General features: G+C 44.1%; 2 protein-coding genes across 4 annotated transcripts in view; both read left to right on the top strand.

Moving 5' to 3' along the window:
• Positions 1 to 9,994, top strand: part of LOC102452756 (store-operated calcium entry regulator STIMATE) — a 74,961-nt gene extending 64,967 nt beyond the window's left edge. The window contains exons 1-3 of one of the 2 annotated variants that reach the window (XM_006127580.4): positions 2,431 to 2,782; positions 7,200 to 7,320; positions 9,543 to 9,994. In XM_006127580.4, coding sequence (XP_006127642.1) covers positions 2,774 to 2,782; positions 7,200 to 7,320; positions 9,543 to 9,649 — 237 coding nt within the window. In that variant the 5' untranslated portion in view covers positions 2,431 to 2,773 and the 3' untranslated portion in view covers positions 9,650 to 9,994. Of the gene's footprint in view, positions 1 to 2,430; positions 2,783 to 7,199; positions 7,321 to 9,542 lie in introns of those variants that run through there. The other variant, XM_075939380.1, reaches the window with a different exon arrangement.
• Positions 9,995 to 11,506: 1,512 nt separating this feature from the next.
• LOC102453009 (inter-alpha-trypsin inhibitor heavy chain H3-like) overlaps positions 11,507 to 18,830 on the top strand; it is a 52,765-nt gene continuing 45,441 nt past the window's right edge. The window contains exons 1-4 of one of the 2 annotated variants that reach the window (XM_014575728.3): positions 11,507 to 11,722; positions 13,819 to 14,053; positions 17,184 to 17,204; positions 18,009 to 18,175. In XM_014575728.3, coding sequence (XP_014431214.2) covers positions 13,961 to 14,053; positions 17,184 to 17,204; positions 18,009 to 18,175 — 281 coding nt within the window. In that variant the 5' untranslated portion in view covers positions 11,507 to 11,722; positions 13,819 to 13,960. Of the gene's footprint in view, positions 11,723 to 13,609; positions 14,054 to 17,183; positions 17,205 to 18,008; positions 18,176 to 18,830 lie in introns of those variants that run through there. The other variant, XM_075939379.1, reaches the window with a different exon arrangement.

An 18,830-nucleotide genomic window follows, 5' to 3' on the forward strand; every position in this document is an offset into this window, starting at 1 on the left:
ATATCTCACTGCTCAGCAGGAGGTAGAGATAAAATGCATCTTATTTTGAGTGTCCATATTTAAAGGATGGTTCTGGACCTTGGCATGATGAACAGGAAAATGTTATTTACCTGGTTTATTTACATTAAAGGAAATTATGTCAATGGAGACATAATTGGGAGAGAGAGAAATTGTTGTGCTTTTTCTTAGCACAATCTGTGATTGAGGAAGTAGAGTGGAATTATCCTGGCTGTTTCATCTGACGGGAATTTGCTTGGGAGAGGAGGGAGCTAAGACTGAGCATTCCTCTGTTGACAGTGACTGGCGGAACTGGTTCTTCCCTCAAGCTACAGGCAACCTTACATACCTTCGTAACTGGTCTGTGGATCTTAATCATTGAAAAAAGGAACTCATCAGATAATCACAGAGACTTTCCTGTTTGGGGCTGAATGGTGTAATTCCTAATGAGATGAAGTAAGATGTTTATCAAATTTAAAAACAAAACAATCACTTTCATGTTACAGGTTTTGAATTCTTAACTAAATCAGTTACTGCATTCAATTATTACAATTATATCACCATTTTAATGGGGTCTCCAACTCTGCTTTGGATAAATTGCATCAATAAGGTTATGCATTCAGTGGATTTAAAAATTCCTGATTTCATTTTCAAACCTCTTAGGGTAAAACTGGAATGGACAGATACTAGTTTTATTTCCAATGTGGAATTACTTGATTCTAAGAATGATGCAAAAGTCTGGAATATGGGAGAATAGAAATGCTCTTTTATACTAAGCTAATTATTTTTTAAAAAAAAGGATATATAATAGCAGCATAATCAATTATCTATTCATTATTTCCAGGCAGAAAATTAACAAGTCACATGTTAAGATGTGAAGAGCCAAACAATATGGGAGCTAAAAACCAGCCAAACAATATGGGAAAAGAATACAAGTGGCAGGTGAAGTGATTGGCAGCATCATATGTTGATATAAAGTTTTTTAGAAAAACGTAAACAACAAATAGTCTAGTAGCACCTTAGGCTATGTCTAGACAACAAGCAGATTTTTTGAAAAAGCGAGATGCTTTTTCGCAAGAGAGTCTAGACACTCTCTTTTGAAAAAGTACAGTTTGCATTCAATAGCACCTTTTTCGAAAGAATATTTTTGAAAAAGGCGTTATTCCTTTGAAATGAGGTTTACCGTGATAGAAAAAACTGCCGCGTTCTTTCGATTTGCTTTCGAAAGAACACAGCTGCAGTCTAGACGCAGGAAAAGAGGCCACTTTTTTGAAAAATCCCTGTAGTCTAGACACACCCATAAAGACTATCATGAGCTTTCCTGGGCAAAACCCACAATCAGCCTCTTGTAACTTGAATAATCTAGTCACTGTCTTTTTTTCTCCTTTGTTTCCTCCTTCTTTCTCCCTTCTCCCTCCCTTACTTATTCTTGGATGTAGACTTTTAGTACTCCAGTCATCTGAAGAAGTGGATTTTGCCCAGGAAAACTCATGATACCATGTACATGTTTTGTTACTTTAAATTGCTACTAGACTATTTAAGTTTTTCCAGTTACAGACTAACTCAGCTACCCCTCTGAATTTTTTACATAGTTTTACTGCCTGTGCTTCTCATCATTGACTGACGCCTGAGAAAAGACACAAAATGAAGTCATCATCTAAAACTAATTTCAGGTAATATCTATTTTATATCAAAACCATGTTCTGGGAGCATAGCTGTTTTGAACTTTCTGTTTTAAAATTGCAGAATTTGTGGTTTTGAGGGTTTGTTTGTTTCTTTTTACTTGCAGCTGATCCAAACACAGAGGTTAAATACTTTTTTTTATCCTGATTATAATTAACTTTGCTATTGATACAATACAATTAAACAGAATTAGAACCCAATTTGAAATGACTTTTGCTATAACCTATAAATAATTCTTTAATGAAAAAACTTCTTTATAAAAGACAGGATTTGTAATTGTGAACAAAGTACAAAAAGTGATACCCAGCCTGCTTTATTTTAATCTATTAATTTATTATAATCTTTACTTTATATTTAACTTCCCATGCACTCTTGACTTGGGAGGACCCTAATCTTTTCTGTTCCTTCTAAAGAGGAAACACTAATTCTCTGAAGAGCAAAGGACATCAAGGGAATCCCGTTTTGGCATTGGAAGAATTCTAATGATCCAATTATATCAAGTTTTAACAACTATTTGATAGATATTAGGGCTGAGACCTATGCAGAAAAGTAAGTTTATTTTGCATTTGACATTGTCATATTTGTAATTGTAGATCTATAGCATATTATAGTAATACTGGGACAGTAAAACCCAGACCCCCTCCAAATTTGTTTCAGCCTTTCAACTAGACTCACTCAGAGTTAGAGAAGAGTTTCTGACAAAGCATTGCCTTTTAAAGTTATAAATAGAGCCCCAGCATGTTCCGCTGGAAGAACTGTTTGTTACAGGAGGGTGGACTGAACTTCCATCCATTCAGTTTCACTACCACAGCTGTCTCCTCTTGTCAGTTCTGAACTTCATTCAGCTCCAGCCTCGCAAGTCAGTAAATTCTACAAACCCCAGTCATTTCTAAGAATAAACCTTTCAAAACAGCAGCCTGTGTCAACCTGAATCATTCTGGGATCTGGTTTGGGAAAATGACCCAGCTAATGACTTCACATTAAATGGTCTATATAAGTCAAGGAAAAATCAGGCTGCTGCGGAGTGGACTCGGAGCTGATCCAAGTGAAAAACTGCTTCCGAGAGGACTAATATTGAGTAAGCATCCCAGCCATGTCCCAGGTATGGAATGGTATTATGTCGGCTGGCGTGTTGCACTATTTAATGGTTCTTCTGCTTAAACAGTTTATTGACATCTGCTTTATTAATTCTTGTGTTAATAAAAATGTTCTCAAATAAATAATCAGTTTGCTGTTTAGTTAGCTATTTTGGAAGCTTTTTTCTAGCCAAACTTTATGAAAGAGTTTAGCAATGAAAGTATTTTTTGATCAATTATTTTGCTGGTGACCAAAAAGCAATTTCTCTTGTCCTGGCGTGACAGCAAATTAACATCACCATGTAAACTATACCTTTTAGTGTTAAAAAGTATACTTTTCCGTATTTGTTGGAAAGGAAAGATGTTTTTTCTCTAGTGTATACAGCTATGGTGATAAATTTAAACATAGAAATGATTCCTGCTTTCTTTTAGGCTAATCCCAAAGGCTATGTTAAAAAATTATATGGATTATGGGGTAAAATATGGGATTTTAGTTTGTAAGTTTAACTTTTTGGTTTTGCTCCATCTCCTTGAGTAGATGATTTCCTTGAAGTGTATTGTTCTCTGTGTAAAATAAGACTTCATTATATAACAAAATAGAGAAAGGCAGTGAGTTATCAAATGTGCCATGTAACCAGTCGTTAAAATCTTTCTCAGACTCCCTCTGTGCATTTTAAAGTATATCAAAGAGTGGCTCAATTTCAAGATTGCTATGAATGCATAAAGAACCCAAAGAATGTATCCAGGCACACTGTTTTCCTAATGGGGAGAGTTTTGTGGCAGAGCTGAGATGGTAAGAAAGCTTTATAGGAGCAATACTGCAAGGCTAGAGAAGAATCCTGTTAGGGAAGAATTCAGTTCTGCTTACTTTCTTGGTTCCAAGCGAAACAGACTTGAAGGCAATGTTGCAGATCTTGTAAACTAACACTTTGTGCTATTGACAATTGGAGATAAACCCAGACTGGATTGTTGTCCCCCCAGGAATAGTTTCTGGCTACAATCCTGTCTCTTGTGACTGGCAAGCAATTGAAAATAGTTCAGCTCTATGCCAGTCTTAATAATAACCGGAGTGCCAGCAGCCCTGAAGCTTCTTTTCTTAGGCTGTCTCCACTGCCAAAAAAGGTGTGTTTACTGCAAGATAACCAATGCTCTTGAGCTCCCCTGCTGTAAATTCCTATTACAGACAAGTCACTGTAGTTTTTGCCATGAGGTCAACCAAGGGGGGGGGGGGGGGGGAAGAGGTGGGGACCTAGGTGCAACAGAGCAGGCTTTACCAACCTACCACACAGTAAAAACTACAGGTGCCTTGTTCCACTAGGGTTTGCAGCAGGATAGCTAATGTGCACTTGTCACTTTGCTGTGTCACCACAGCATTTTTTACAATAAAAGCAAAGCCGGAATGCTTTCTGCCATGGTAAGTTAAGAAATCCTGGTATCTGGTCTCTAAGATGCGATTCTACAGGTTTCATGCTCATGAAACCAGTTTTTCCCTGTTATGGTTTAGAACCTGCCACCTGCTAAAAATAACTCTTTTGATTGCCCAGTTGTGGGAGTGCAAAGTATATGAATAATTCATACTGACTGCTAAATACAGTACAGGTTGAACCTCTCTGCTCCGGCAATATCCATGGTCCAGCATTTTAGTTAGCTGGGTGGCCACTTTTCAATGGTGTGGCCAAGTTTCCTGCAGCTCAAAAAGTTAGTTTATACTCAGCCACCAGTCCTGGCTCTGAGTGTTCTGTGCTGTTGTGTAGCTCAGATTTACACCTAAATGTCTTTTAAGGGCCCAGTAAGCACTGGAAGTGTTGTAATGCTGCTAGACAATACCGACCTCCCATGGTCTGGCAAATTTTCTGGTTCAGCACCAGTCATAGCCTGAGGGTGCTGGATTAGAGAAGTTCAACCTGTAGTGACATACATGTGACGCATATGCCATATAGTAGGTACTTAGCCTATCTCTTGAATAATCAGTTAAGAAATGGCACTAACCACTTGCTGAGAAACTCTGTTAAAAAGGCTTCTTTTTCAGCTTTGTTTGCCTTTGCTTTCTTTGGCCGGATATAGAACACTTTCCCCAGTGGCCTCAAGAACGCTTTGGTTCCCACACTAAATTTCAGTGACCTTGATGATGAGCTATGCAGGGGCATTCTGCTGTGTTTGTACCCAAGAGAAAACATGCAAGAGCCTCCAGTATAACCATAGTCACTACTTAAAACAGACTGCTGAACTCATTCTCACGCTTGGGGTCAAGAGACTCCATTCCACTGAGTTTATATGGTGGGATTTTTTCCCCTTTGGTCTCTAGAAATTCTTCCACTGTGCTCCTTCTACCAAGATAAGTCCTTTGCAGTCAGTAGCAATGACCAGCTAGGTTAACACAAGGAAAGAGAATCTAGCTATAGAGTGCCAGCCTCTTGGTGCTCAAAAATCAAACACTCTGGCTCCTATTTTTAATTCTTCAGTTACTTCTCTTGTGAGGATGGGGTCAGACTAATCAAATTGTATACCTATGCATTAGGAGAGGTGACTCCATGTTTGTCGTTTCCTTGAAATAACACCCTTAAGGCAAGACTTTCAGAATGGTGTGTGTAACACCACTTGACAACACAGATGTTGTCTCATATGACTTCCTTTGGATGGGCATGCATTCAGCTATTACCATGCCCATTGGCTGGAAGAAGTCTAGGTGCAAAAATTGGAGCTGTACAACATGCAGTACTTATAAAAATATGGTAAATGGCAGCCCTCAGTTACATCTGTTTCAATGGAGGGCTTGAGATTTTCTGAAACATTTATTCATTCCAGATTATGAATCATGTCATGTAAATATGCTCAGAATCTGTAGTCAGTGCCCTGAGTTCTGGGTTTGCACGACTAAATTATGCAAACTTTCTGGTCAGGCCAGAAAGAAAATACCTTTTTCATCCAGTTACCAACAAGACTGATAATTGTATGAATAAATATTTAATCTGGATCAAAGAAGTCCAACCAGAATTTTTCTCCAAATATTAAATGTTGTGATTCACAAAGGGAAAGATGCATAAAACAATTCTGGAGAAATTAAATAATGAACACTTAGCAAGTTTAGACTCAGGCTGTGTTCTTCACGTGGAGTTATCCCAGCCTCTCGGTGCTGCCCCTAATCTCTACACACAAATCTGACCCAAGTTTTAGTGGTGCTTTCAACCCAGGTTAGCTGCCCCATCTTGGACTGCAGGCTAAAACCCCAATGAGGATTTTGTTGGTAAACCACCCACTTTGCAATGACACAGACTAAATCAATGGAGTGGTTGGTAGTATTCTACTGCCTTCCCACAGTTTCCCCCATGTGATCAAAAAGACAGACAGGTTCTCCCAGTTTACTGCAGTGCAAAGAACTATTTGAGATGGCCCTTAAAGCACTAGCAACATACTGTATTCAAGAAAGTGCAGCATCAGTGGAAAGACACTAACTCAGTTTTCACAGCTACTCTAGACTAAACTGGTTGCTGATCACCTGAGTTAATTCTTCAGTGAAAACATCCCCACAATCTGATGCTGCCATCAGATTTTACCCACAGTGGTTTGAATCTACACTCCTGGATGTCTTTCCTTCGGCATAAGAGATTAATGGACACGTCTTCATATTTGTAAGCTGAGTTCTAGATTCCTCTACAGGCAGTCCCTGGGTTACATGGATCCGACTTACATCGGATCCCTACTTACAAACGGGGTGAGACAACCCCGCACTAGCTGCTTCCCCCCAGCAGACCAGGGAGACGCAAAGCTAGAGTCCCCCCCCCCCTCCCCAGCAGACCAGGGAGACGCGGAGCGGCTTTTCTCAGCAGACACCTCAGCTTGAGAATAAAGGACTGAGGGAAGTGAGGTGTGGGAGAATAAAACTGAGCTCTGGAGAAATGTTTGGCTAGAGTTTCCCCTACAATATGTACCAGTTCCAACTTAAATACAAATTCAACTTAAGAACAAACCTACAGTCCCTATCTTGTACGTAACCCGGGGACTGCCTGTATTTCTTTTCTGTTCTTCCCGAACTTAGACTTAGATTCCTTAGCTATAAGTCCCTTTTTGGTCTTTAGGAAAAAGGCAACATTTCATAGCTATGATTATAAGCCACTTCCACTCCATCTTTCTAAAAAGGTGTCTCAAGATCATTAGAGAACCTGAGGTCACTGGTTCTCGGGTTACCAGGGAAAGTGTTTTCAATAGCTAGTTCAGGAGCTAATTGTTTTGATTGGTAATTTTTTTCTTTTGGGCCATGTGTTCTATAATGTAGCTGCTGCTAGCTGTATGTGCTACACATGGCCACAGCTCATTAATGTGTACAATATAGTTTAGGTATAGATGAAATCTAGAGTAAGTGTTAGGTAACACTTTGATATGTTTGTCTCCTACATGTTCTGTACTGTGAGATACTGACGTCTCCCCATATGTCAACATTTTTAGGCAGCCCCTGTGAAAAAGAAGCGTCCCCCAGTGAAGGAAGAAGATCTCAAAGGGGCCAGAGGAAAGCTCTCCAAAAATCAGCAAGTTAAATCCAAAACATACCAAGTCATGAAGCAATGTGGTAAAGCTCATATCTGTATACTGTGCAATCTCCACAGTAACACTTGCACAGCCAAACTAGTTCCAATCACGCAACCTACATTTGAGTACAGCAAACAGACATTTTTGTAATAATCAATGGAGCAAATTCATGTTTCCAAGGAGCATAGTTTGAGAGTTAAGGCACCTCAATGGAAGCCTGGCAGAACCCTCTGATGTAATCCAGGCTCATGTGTTTTTTCTCCTCGTTTTGTGTATCATCCAAGAACAAGGGCAGGAATTAATCTCATTCTTATGCCTATTAGATTCTCACTAGCTGGTGCTGATAGGTGAAAGGCAAAGTGAGCCTCTGTCTCCGGACCATACCAATTGAGCATTGCAGGGTGGGAAGGACTGCGGTGGATTAGACTTCTGGAACATGGGTTAAACCAAGTTCTTACTCCCTAATTAGTGGCAGGAGCTCTTGCTTGAATAAGCACTGAGTTTAAAAATGAGTCAGGACTAAAGCATTTGGTCCTATGTTGGGGAATACCTGCTATGTCAGGGCAATATATTAGCTATGCTTGGAACTACATACAGGACATAAGGAGGGAGAAAGAAGAAAAATGTTTTATTGATTGAAATCTCTCGCTCAGTGTTCATGTGCGACTCTTAGGATTGGGGGGTTGGAAGAATCATGAGGAAAGCTGAGGTGTAAATGTGAGTCTTATCAATCCGGAATTCCAAATGGAAAACTCGCCTTTGAAAGCTTCCAGTGGATTCTCTCCTCAGAGAGACAAGTTTAAGGGGTGACCAAGATGTCTCAGAATTGGGCTGCACTGTTGCCAAGCGTCTGCAACATTATGCAGAACAATGGCTCTACACTAGAGTCAGGGCTGGACTGAGACGTGGGTGCCCCGGGCAGGCTAATAATTTGGCACCCCTTCCAACAGATACAGGGTGTTGGTGGGGGCAAGGGACAGGGTTTTGGGGTTTGGGGAGGGGACAGGGCTCTGCAGTAGGGGACAGGGAGCCAGTGGGGGAGTGGGGACAGGGTTCTGCAACAGGGGGCAAGGTGCCAGTGGGAGCAGGGAGTCCCCTGCACCTGCCTCCTCCCAGGACTTTTCCCCACTCCCCCCATGGCGCAGGGAAGGCCCAGCGAGTACCTCCTCTGGGGCCAACTCCCCTCTCCCGCAGAGAAGGGTGCACCTAGGCTGAACACCATGGCCAGCTGGCCAGGCAGCCCTCCCCTTTGCTCCAGCCCAGCTCCCCTGTGCTCAGCCCCGGGAGGCTGTGCCGCTCTCCTGCTGGCTGGGAAGCCCTTCCTTTTTCCTCCAGCCCTGCTGGAGCGAGGCGCAGCCGCGCTAGAGCGAAAAGGAGCAGCTGCCCGGCCAGCTGGCCATGGTGCTCAGCCCAGGTGCTCCACGTGGGCTGGAACAGAGGGAAAGCCCCCCCATCGGCTGGAGCGCGGCCTCTGCAGAACCCCGCGGCCAGCTGACCAGGCAGCTTCCCCTCTGCTCCAGCCCACGTGGAGTGCGGTGCACATTGGCTTAAAACCACTGGCCGGGCAGCCTCGCCTCTTTGCTTCAGCCCAGCTCCCCTGCGCTCAGCCCGGGGAGGCTGCACCACACTCCAGCTGGGCTGGGGTAAAGAGGAAGGGTTTCCCGAGCAGCGGTGGGCTCTGGGTGCGGGGTCGCGGACTGCGCAGCCCCGGTTCTGGGCACCCCCTCTTGGGTGCTCCGTGCGGCGGCTTTCGCACACGGGAGAGCCCAGCGCCGCTGCTTCCCGAGCCTCGCCGGCCGCCCGCGGACTCGCTTTCTTTCGGCCGAACGAAAACAGGCTCCGGAGGCAACGCCCTCGCCTTTAACTCACCGCCCCTTCCACGGCAGGAGCCGCCGAGTCTCAGCGCAGGAGCTGCGGGCAGGATGCAGCCGGGCAAAGCAGCCGCCACCCTAGCGGTGCCCGCAGGTGAACCGGGGTGTGTTTTAGCGCCCCCCCCCCCATAGGTTGGCACCCTGGGCAGCTGCCTGCCTAGCCCACCCCTTAATCCGGAGCGTTCAGCAGTGTAGCCCTGTGCGCTGCGAACCCACACATTTTGTACCACTGGATACACTTGACAGCTCCTGAGTGTCCATGCACTTCAAGGGGGTGATGTATTTCATGTCCATGCACTTCATCATAGAAAAAGTGTATGTGTTCCAGCAGCACAGCTGTTGCTGGTCTAAATCTTTTAAACTGATTGGCTCCTTTGGCTCTTTTTTCAAGAACAAGAGGGCTCCGTGGCACCTTCCGTATTTAGTCAAGATCGGACTGGAGGAGAAACAGTCTTTTCGAAGCCTAAAGAAGAGCCGTCCAAGAGTGTGTTTGGCTGATAATCAACTTTAACCTGCATGACAGCTGTTCCTAATGCAACACTTAATCCCAAATTGCTCTTTCTTATATTAAACACATTGCTGCACTTGTACACCAACGTAATTCTTTCAAATCGCTCATTAATTAGGAGGACTCCGTTTATAGGCTACAACTTCCTTTTATAAGTATTTTTTTTCTATAATGTGTATTCTGTAATGTTCTGTAAAGCTTGGTTGCTGGATGCGGGCTGGCACAGTAATGACCAATTTCTACTTAAATGACGTGTGTGGTTTTTTTTAAGACTTCTGTCCCAGCAGCGTGTTTTTTCAATTTTTAAATCCAATAAATAAATTATGTGGATTTGATGTCAGTGCAATTCCTTCTAAATGTTTTCATACTCTTGCTGTTCTCACAGTTGAACTCGTAATTTTGCAAAGACATGGATGGGTTATTGACTGCTAACAAGGGAGCTGAAACCGTGTTGAATTGAATACTACACACCCAAAGCTCCAAATAGCTTTGTGCAGTGCATCAGGTCAGCCTGTACAGAGCTGACTCTAAAGCGAAGGGTTGGACGCTGAGTATGGGGATGAAACAGGGAAAGATGATGGAGTGGCTAGAGTACTAGCATAGAACCCTGAGAGTCAGGTTAAATTCCTGTGTGATGGTGGGAAAAATCTCATACACTGTGGGTTAAGTTCCCTCCCATCTGTAAAATGGGCATAATGGCACTGCTCTACTTCACTGGGTGGTTTGAGGATAAAATACATTAAACATTTGGAGGTCCTGATACACAGCACGGAAATGAGAGGCTTTATGGGTTTAAGAACTATTTTAGAACTATACAGATACATTAGGTTTCATGCAGTGTTACAAAACAGTACCCTGAAAAAGTGACTTACACCCACATGGTTGTCAAGCCATGACAACTGAAAAGATACTTAAAGAATGAGTGATGTTTTAACTTACATTGCAACACCTCTGTAAATTGATCTGAAATAAGTCTCTTTCCCTTGGGTGACACTTGTCCACAACAAGAATCTTTCAGAGTGCCACCGCTATTACTTCATTGATGAGTTGTGACACATGGGTGACAGGTGTTCTCAAAGCAGACAAGCTACATCTAAGTGTCAAGGTCAAAAGTTCATATTCTAGGAATATCTAGACTGATGCACTACATGCTACTGTGCTGTATCTTCAAACTCATTGGGAATAATTTGGTTAAAACAAGTGTTAGGCACAGTTTTGAACCAAGCCACATTATTCTAATATTCAATACATTTTTCTAACTTTTATTTTTTCACTTTTATAAATCTGCTTTGGTTAGCTTTTTATGCTAGCCATACGGAAGGAGCCAAAATGGCTTGCGATTTTCCTCTGACTATTTCCAGCCTGGCTAGAATTTAAAAAACAAAAAAACCCACCCACCTCTAGAGAACTTGTTTGTGTGAGTTTTCCATATCATTTAACATTGAGAGAGCCCCATATTCAGTAATGTAAAAAGTAAAATACTTCACATCTTCTATAAAAAAAATATAAATCGTGCCTTTTGAACTGTCCATGCAGAAGACAGATGCTGATGAGATTTTTATTGCCATTTTCCTGTCCATGCATGGGCTTTTCTAAACCGAGTTTCCACCATTTCAGGTAGATGGACGAAGCGCTGAGAGAACGGCTGGCAGGGCATTCGCTCTGAAAGCTTCTTTCCTTAATTTTACGATTCTGGAACATTTGGTAAAGCTACTCTCTCCCTCCTCCCCCCAATGGTTAGGTGCTTTTACAGAGAATGTGGTGCTTTTTTATTGAAGATACCTAATGGAAATGGGGTGAGGGGGTTCTTTAGAACTCGTAACATCCCCCCCCCCCCATGCAATTATCTTGGCCGCAAGAACCGGAAGGCCGAAGTGCTTGCTTTACCTTGGCGCAGCATGAACGCAGTGGTGTGCATGCTCTCTGTTGGCGAGGGGCCAGCTCCTTCCTCCCTCTCAGTTCCCAGAAACACTTCACTGGAAAATGAAAGTCCGGTCTGCACGCAATTCAATGGGTTTCTTGGGGCTGAACAAGAAAGTGTATTCTGAAGCCCTGCACACCAGGTATGCTTCTGTCTATGCCATTAGAGTTTTCCTCTTTCCCTCCACTCTTGCACACGTCCATGTGCCACTAGAACCCCCTTCTTCCCCTAGCTGCAGGACAATGGAGTTTCCTCAGCCCACTCCCCACTTTTTGGCAAACAATGATAATTGGAGTGCGCCTCTGGTACTGCCCCTCCCTGGGCCCACCACTTCTAGTACATGGTCATGTTCTGTTCGGGGCAGAAATGAGACCATCTCTTTTGTACCCGATAGGAGGGGTGAGGAGTGGGGTTACTTTTAGCCATGGTCACTCTTGCAGATTCTGTGTCTCCTTCTTGCACCTTCTGTTCCTCCAGCTGCTTGGTTGCTATAGCAGCCCCTTGCTTGATTAGCCTCTTATATTCTCTTGTTCCTGAAAGGCAAAGCTACCAGCTTATGGGGGTAGGGCTGGGTGCAGCTTTGCACCTCACTTACTTTCTCTTTCTTGCTAATTTATCCTTGTCAAACAAAGAGCAAGCTTATTTTTTTGTCTTTACCCCATTTACTTCACATGCTCCTAACACTCACCCCTATAGCTATGCCAGTGCACCCTGCAATACACCACCTATTCAAATGGGCCAAATTCCCAGGAGGAAATATGAAAAAGGATCAAACGTCCTTGTCATTTGTTTCCAGAAATAAGAAATGAAGCTGATTTGCCACGGAGTTCTGCAAATAGCATGCAGCAAACCTTTCCCTGAAATGGCAATCTTGCTCTCTTCTCCAAGCTAAGTGTTCTACGCCGTTACCTCCTCTCACTCAGCCTGCTCTTATAAAGGAATGGTGCTCCCATGGAATTGCTGTGACTGAGATGGAGATAGTACAGGTCATAGACACGTGGTACCTCAAAATTCCCCATCAGCGCTTTGGCTTTCTGTCCAGGCTGCTAGATGCTCCTCTGGGGCTCTGCCAGACACTGGAAAAGTAGATAAAAGTACTATGAAATGGCACCTAGGTCAAATCTAGTGCTCATAAAGGAGGGACAAGCCATAAGAGAGAACCAGATGGGTGTAAGGTAGCTGGCAAAGAAGCAAGAGGCACTCATAAAAAGCTGGATACCATACAGGGACTATAGGCGCCAAGCAGATCTAGGCCAGATCTACATGAGACCTTAAAGGTTGGCTTAAGGTACTCTATGCAGAATACGGAGCTGGAGTCAGCTTACCTTAAGCCGAGCTTGGCACTGCTCCCACTGTGGGAGGCCGACAGGAGCAAACGCTCCCTTTGGCTTCTCTTACACTTCACGACTAAAAGGAGTGCAGATGCCAGATACTAGACCCGCTAAATCAGTGTTTCTTAAACTTTTTAAGACTGAGGAACACCAAACACACCAAACAATAATTTTTTTTTTCATGAGGAACTCCAAGGATTTATTTCGTTGAGCAAAAAAAAAAAAAAGGTGAAGATGTTCCCTAGAAGCCAATAGGTCATGGGAGGGACGTCAGAAGCATCTCTCTGCTGATGACCCAGCAGACCCTAACACTGTTGTCACGGATGTGTGTAGATGTGCAACTTTGTGACCAGGTCTGTATGGAATTTTTATACTTGGGTAATCATAGCTTTAATAAAACAAACTAGATCTTCAACTGGTGAACGTCAATGTCATCACTACTTCTGGCCTTTACATGTTCCTAGAGTGTTTAAATGAAGCAAGTAGCAACGGTGACTTTCACAGAACCATATGGAGGGAAAAAACCTCGGGGTCATTGAGTTTGGCTCAACGGCTCTCATCACCCCCACTAGCGATTGCTTCAGGACCCTGTTCAATTATCTGGCGATGGGCTCTGGTGCCAAGCTATCCTGCTAACTAACCCCACTCCCTTTCTGCGATTACTCTCTTGTCTTTCCCTCTCCTCACTGAGGGATGGGGGGATTTTCCCCCCCATTTTTCCCCTCCCAGCTAGCAAAGTCATTTTATCCCTGCTACTGTGTTACATTGTCTGGGGAAAGGGGGCTTCTGCCACATTCTGATCCATTCAGTGTTTGCTGCAACATCTGCCTCTCATAACTCCTCCCACACACTTAACGTGATATACTCCTCCCCCCAACAAACTGAACAACAATCCTCTCTCCCTCAGGAAGTGGTGGCTGAACAACTTTTTCCAGCAATTGTTTGTTTGAACTGCTTGGTTTCCTATTCAACCTAAGTGAAACAACACACCGACCGCCCTTTGAGGTTACTGAGCAGGGGCTTCTGCGCTGCATCCGCAGTTTTTCGATATGGATAGTTTCTTGTTTTATGTTGTGTTGGCATCTGTCGGAACTACTGCACATGCTGGATTTGTGGTAGCACCATTCAAGGACATCATCAAGGTATGTAGCTGGTACGTTGTGTCAGCTCAATTGTTTGTTTTATGGGGGCTAGAACTAGCTGATGATGTTATAGTCCCCCCAGAAATGTATGCTGTATGAAAAGTACTGTTTGAGTGTCAAGAGTTCAGTGCCAGAAGCAACCACGTAGTCGGAGGGTGGTAGGTTGGCCAAGTGTCTGATTTTTTGCTGGTCAGAAAGAGTACCGGGCAGCTCTAGTCAGTACTGCCATTAAAAGTCCGCTGCTCCTGTCCCCAGAGCTGGATCTGCGGGTCCCATTGGCTGAGAACTATGGCCAATGGGAGCAGTGCCTGTGGATGGGGCAGCACGCAGAGCCTGCTGGCTGGGCCTCTGCCTAGGCACCAGACAGGGAGAATGCCACTGCTTCCAGGAGCTGTTTCAGAGCTGCCCAGGGTCTGCACCCCTGAGTTCCACCCCCAACCCAACCCCCGTCCCAGCCTGGATCTTCCTTCTGAATCCTAGCCTAGACCATCCTCAGCACCCCAAAGCCTTCAACTCCCAGTCCCAACCTGGATCTTCCTTCTGCCCTCTGAATCCTAGTCTAGACCACCTGCACCCCCAAAGCCTTCAACCCCCAATCCCAGCCCAGAGTCTGCACACCCAGCCAGAGCCCTTAGATCCCCCCACAAATACTAACCCCCTATCCCAGCCAGGAGACACTGCCCATACTCTGAAACCCACTACGCAGGGGGTTGGACTTGACCTTCTGAGGTCTTTCCAGCTCTCTGGTTCTATGGTACTTTGGCCTCCAGCCCAGAGGCCTCTCCTGCACCCTGGGGACCCCTTGGGGTGTCACCTGATGGGCTGAGATACCACTGAACCCACCTGGGTCCCCTTTACCTGGTGTTGTATCTGCCAGGCTCCCAAGCCTGTTCCAAGCACACCGGCAGAGCCCCACACAGCTGCAGACTGGTACAAACACCGCGATCAGCTCTGGGAAGGCTTAGCTTGAGGGACTTGCCTCAGCCCCATATGTTCACCGTTCTTGGAGTACAGACCTGGGTTCCCTCTAAGCTGCAGAGCAGCCCAGCTTCACAGACAACGAATCGGCCCCACCCAGCCAGAGGCTCAGGGCTCCCTGCATGGAGCGGACTGACGAGGCGGGGCTGTGAAGCTGTGCGACCCAGCATCTTAGAGTGAACACTAGAGGGGTGGTGACCTGGGACAGGAGGTTGGGGATGGGGGAGGGGGAGGCCAGATGGAGGCTCGGGCCGGGAGACGTTTACCGTAGTCAGTTCCCGGGTGGCGGGCCACAAGGACCCTCAAGCAGGCTCCCTGGCGGCCGCAGCCACACACACTACTCAGAGTGGCCGGCTGCTGGGGCCAGTGTGTGTCTGCGTGGCCTGCTCCTTGGGGCAAGGCGTCTCTGTGCCCTGCCCTGGCCCTCAGCATCATCCTCGCAGGCTTTCATCGGCCCGTTTCTGACCAAAGAAAATTGCCAGGGCAGTGCTTGCAGGCATGAGTAGCACATGAAGACCCGCTGCTCCCCCGCCTCCTCCCCACAAGGGGCATGGCCAGTGCAGAGAGACACACTCTGGCCCCAGCAAATGGCCACTCTGAGTGGTGTGTGCAGCCACAGCAGTCAGGGACCCTGCCTGACGGTGCTGTTAGACCATGATGAGCTGGATCCAAATTTTTGTTGCCCTCCCCTGAATTAAGCACAGGCCATCAAATGCCCTTCAACGTGCCAAAGGCTCTGTTTCAAGAGCTACTGTCAACCAGAGAAGTGCACAATCAGCAGTTAGCCGAAGAATAAAGGATGCAGAAGGTGTCCTGAATCGCGAGAGGGGCCACGGCTACTAGCTAGTCTGAGGTGAGACCAAAGCGATGGGGTTGTTAGAACAAACCGCTACCACTCCAACCAAAACCCACCAGGAAAGTAATTTTTAATTCATTACTGAAATGTAAGGGGTGCCAATGGAGTTGTCTGAAGATAGCTGATGTGACCTCTCTCTTTTGTACATTACACTATAGAACTTGCTGTTTGTATAAAGGAAGGGGAAGACCCACTGTAAATTTTTGAATGTTGGAAATTAGCAAGGCAGCCAATGAACGAGGGAGATTTACATCACAAAGCACAGAAGCATGTGCCTGCCTTAGGAAAACGAGTAGGGCCAGTGTGAGGTCAAAGAGGTGGTTCACGTTTCAAGTTAGAAAAGTGGTTTTGCTGATTCAGGGCCTTATTTAACACGTGTTGTTCCGTGTTAATGACATAGTAGTAGACTTCTGATCCAGTAGTAAATGTTATGCCATGGGGGCGGGTGAGTCTCAAATTTTTCTTAAAGTGAACCTCATGAGTTTTTCATATTCAAATGTCCCTTTCTGTTTGTGGTCACGCAGACCATGGTCTCACCTCCCAATTGCAATAATAACTATGTTGATGGCAACCCAACAATTGTTTACATGAGCAAGTAATAGCAGCAGAGAATTCATATTGTATGCATTGTTTAGGCTGGCAAGTATTTTGTCTACTTAGAGGACATGACATGACTGGGAGTGGGAGCAGAAGTTAATTGTGCTCTTTCACATCATGTCACCTCCCATCAGGTGCTTTTTCCACTAAGGGACTCAAGGAAAACCAACATCGTGATTATCTGGCTTTCTGCTGAGATAATGTTTACGGAAGTTAGTTATCAGTTGCTATAAAACTACCTCCCTTGCACTTTCGTTGAGAGCTGTTGGGTGGACTGCAGGGGCTTTCTTGTGAGAATTACGGGTCAAGCAGGTTGACAAAAAGCAAGGCAAGTGGGCAAGATAATATCTAGTATTGTGGTAGTGAAACAGAAAAGCTTGCACAGAATTTGTCCTCAGGGCTGAAGAGTGCTGTGTAATCTCAAAAGTTGGTCCCTCTCCCCCAACAGAAGTTGGTCCAATAAAAGATATTGCCTTTCCCACCATATGTCTCTCTTATCCTAGTACCCACATGGCTATAACAACACAGCAAACAAAAATAAGTAGTGAAATTCCACTGAAGACTAGCTAAATGCTTAACCCGTTAGAATGAAATGCATCAGTGACTTGTCCTCTGCTACTTTCCCGCTGTCACCAAGATAAGTATAACTGTGGAAAATTTCTATTCACTTCTTTTTTTTTTTTTTTTTTTAATTTACAGAAGCGAAGCACCAGTGATGTGGTAAGTGCTCTCATGACACAAGAGGGCGAGTTTCAGGCCTTTTGGAGTGAAAGGTGTTGTTACTCCTCATGCTCGTATTATGGATTTCAATGACTTTGGCTCATTTGGAAGACTGTGAGTAAGTTGCAACCCATATCTGACCCTATTACGCACTTCATGTCTTAGTGGACTCCACCTGGGATTTGTGTCCACATGAAACACAGTTCAGATGCAGTCAGTTATGATGGCCACAGTGTTCCCTGCAAGCTAGGCGCTTGTGCGGTGCTTAATCCACCCAGCTGACTAGCAGAAACAGATCATAGAAAACCCCTAAAACCTATTCTTTCTGGATGTGTCTACACAGCAAAGTTATTCCAAAATAAGTATGCGAGCGTCTACGCAGCAATTGAGTTATTTTGAAATAATTTCAAAATAACGGATGGCTTATTCCAATTTCTATAAACCTCATTCAACAAAGAATAACGCCTATTCCGAAATAGCTATTTTGAAATAAGGCACTCCACTTCTGCTATTTCGAAATAGCCCCTCACCAGGGCCATTCTAAGTTATTCCTCTTAGGGCTCTAAATCGAGATAGCATGTCTATGTTAGGGAACCTTCCTCACACTAATTTTGAGGCTTCCCTGCAGGGTAGACCTGCTATTTTGAAATAAGCTATTTTGGAATAGCTATTCCAGAATAACTTATTCCAAAATAACTGTGAAGAGTAGATGTAGCCTCTGATTACCATCGTCAAATGAACCTGAGAAAGGAATTAAAAGAATTAGCACAGATTCCACTATGACCGGGGTTTCTCATTCTTCAGATCCTCAATGGCATAGAGCTCTACAGCATGAACATTGACAGCAAAGTGACATCTCGATTTGTCCACACTGTCATCACCAGTAGAGCTGTCAATCGTGCTAATGTGTCTAAAGAAGTGGTTTTCGATGTGGAGCTCCCAAAGACAGCCTTCATTACCAATTTTAGCATGTACGTAGTTTGTTGCCAGCTTATCCCTCACTTGCTGTATTGTTTTTCTTTTTCACCTGCACAGTGACACAATTTACATTTAACTCGTTTTCTCATTTGAAAAATGTCACAGTAAATTATAAAAAAAAAAGATAAGCGTGAATGTTGTAAATAAAAAAGCAGTGCTGAAAATATGAAGCGAACTGTTTAGCATTGGCTTTCTTTTGGTGCTATTTTAATCTTTTTGTTGGTCAGAGGTATTGTGAACACCACAGCAAAAATATGCATACCAGGGCTAAGGTGCGGGGCTAGTTTTTAATCTATTTTTATAGTTAGAGCTGTGTCTTGCTCTGTACAGTGCTAAGCCCACGTCTCTGAATTTCTATCTGCTCCAAAATGTTTGTTTTATTCTGTTATGTTTAATTTAATCTATAATTAGAATGAATTTAAATGTAATCAAAATTATCAATGTTATATCTATCCTGCAGGATTTGTTGGTTCTGCCTTTACAGGTCCTCCTAGATTAAAAACTTTGCAGCAACCAACATAAGGTTTTGCATCCAGCATAAGAAATTTTTCTGGAAACAGAGAAGTTTGTTTAAAAAGAAAAATATGCTATTAAAATTAAGAGCCTAGTAAATAACCATCCCATATTTTAAATGCGACTTTAAATACA

This window comes from Pelodiscus sinensis, chromosome 11 (genome assembly GCF_049634645.1).
Source record: "Pelodiscus sinensis isolate JC-2024 chromosome 11, ASM4963464v1, whole genome shotgun sequence".
Classification (NCBI taxonomy): Eukaryota; Metazoa; Chordata; order Testudines; family Trionychidae; genus Pelodiscus; species Pelodiscus sinensis.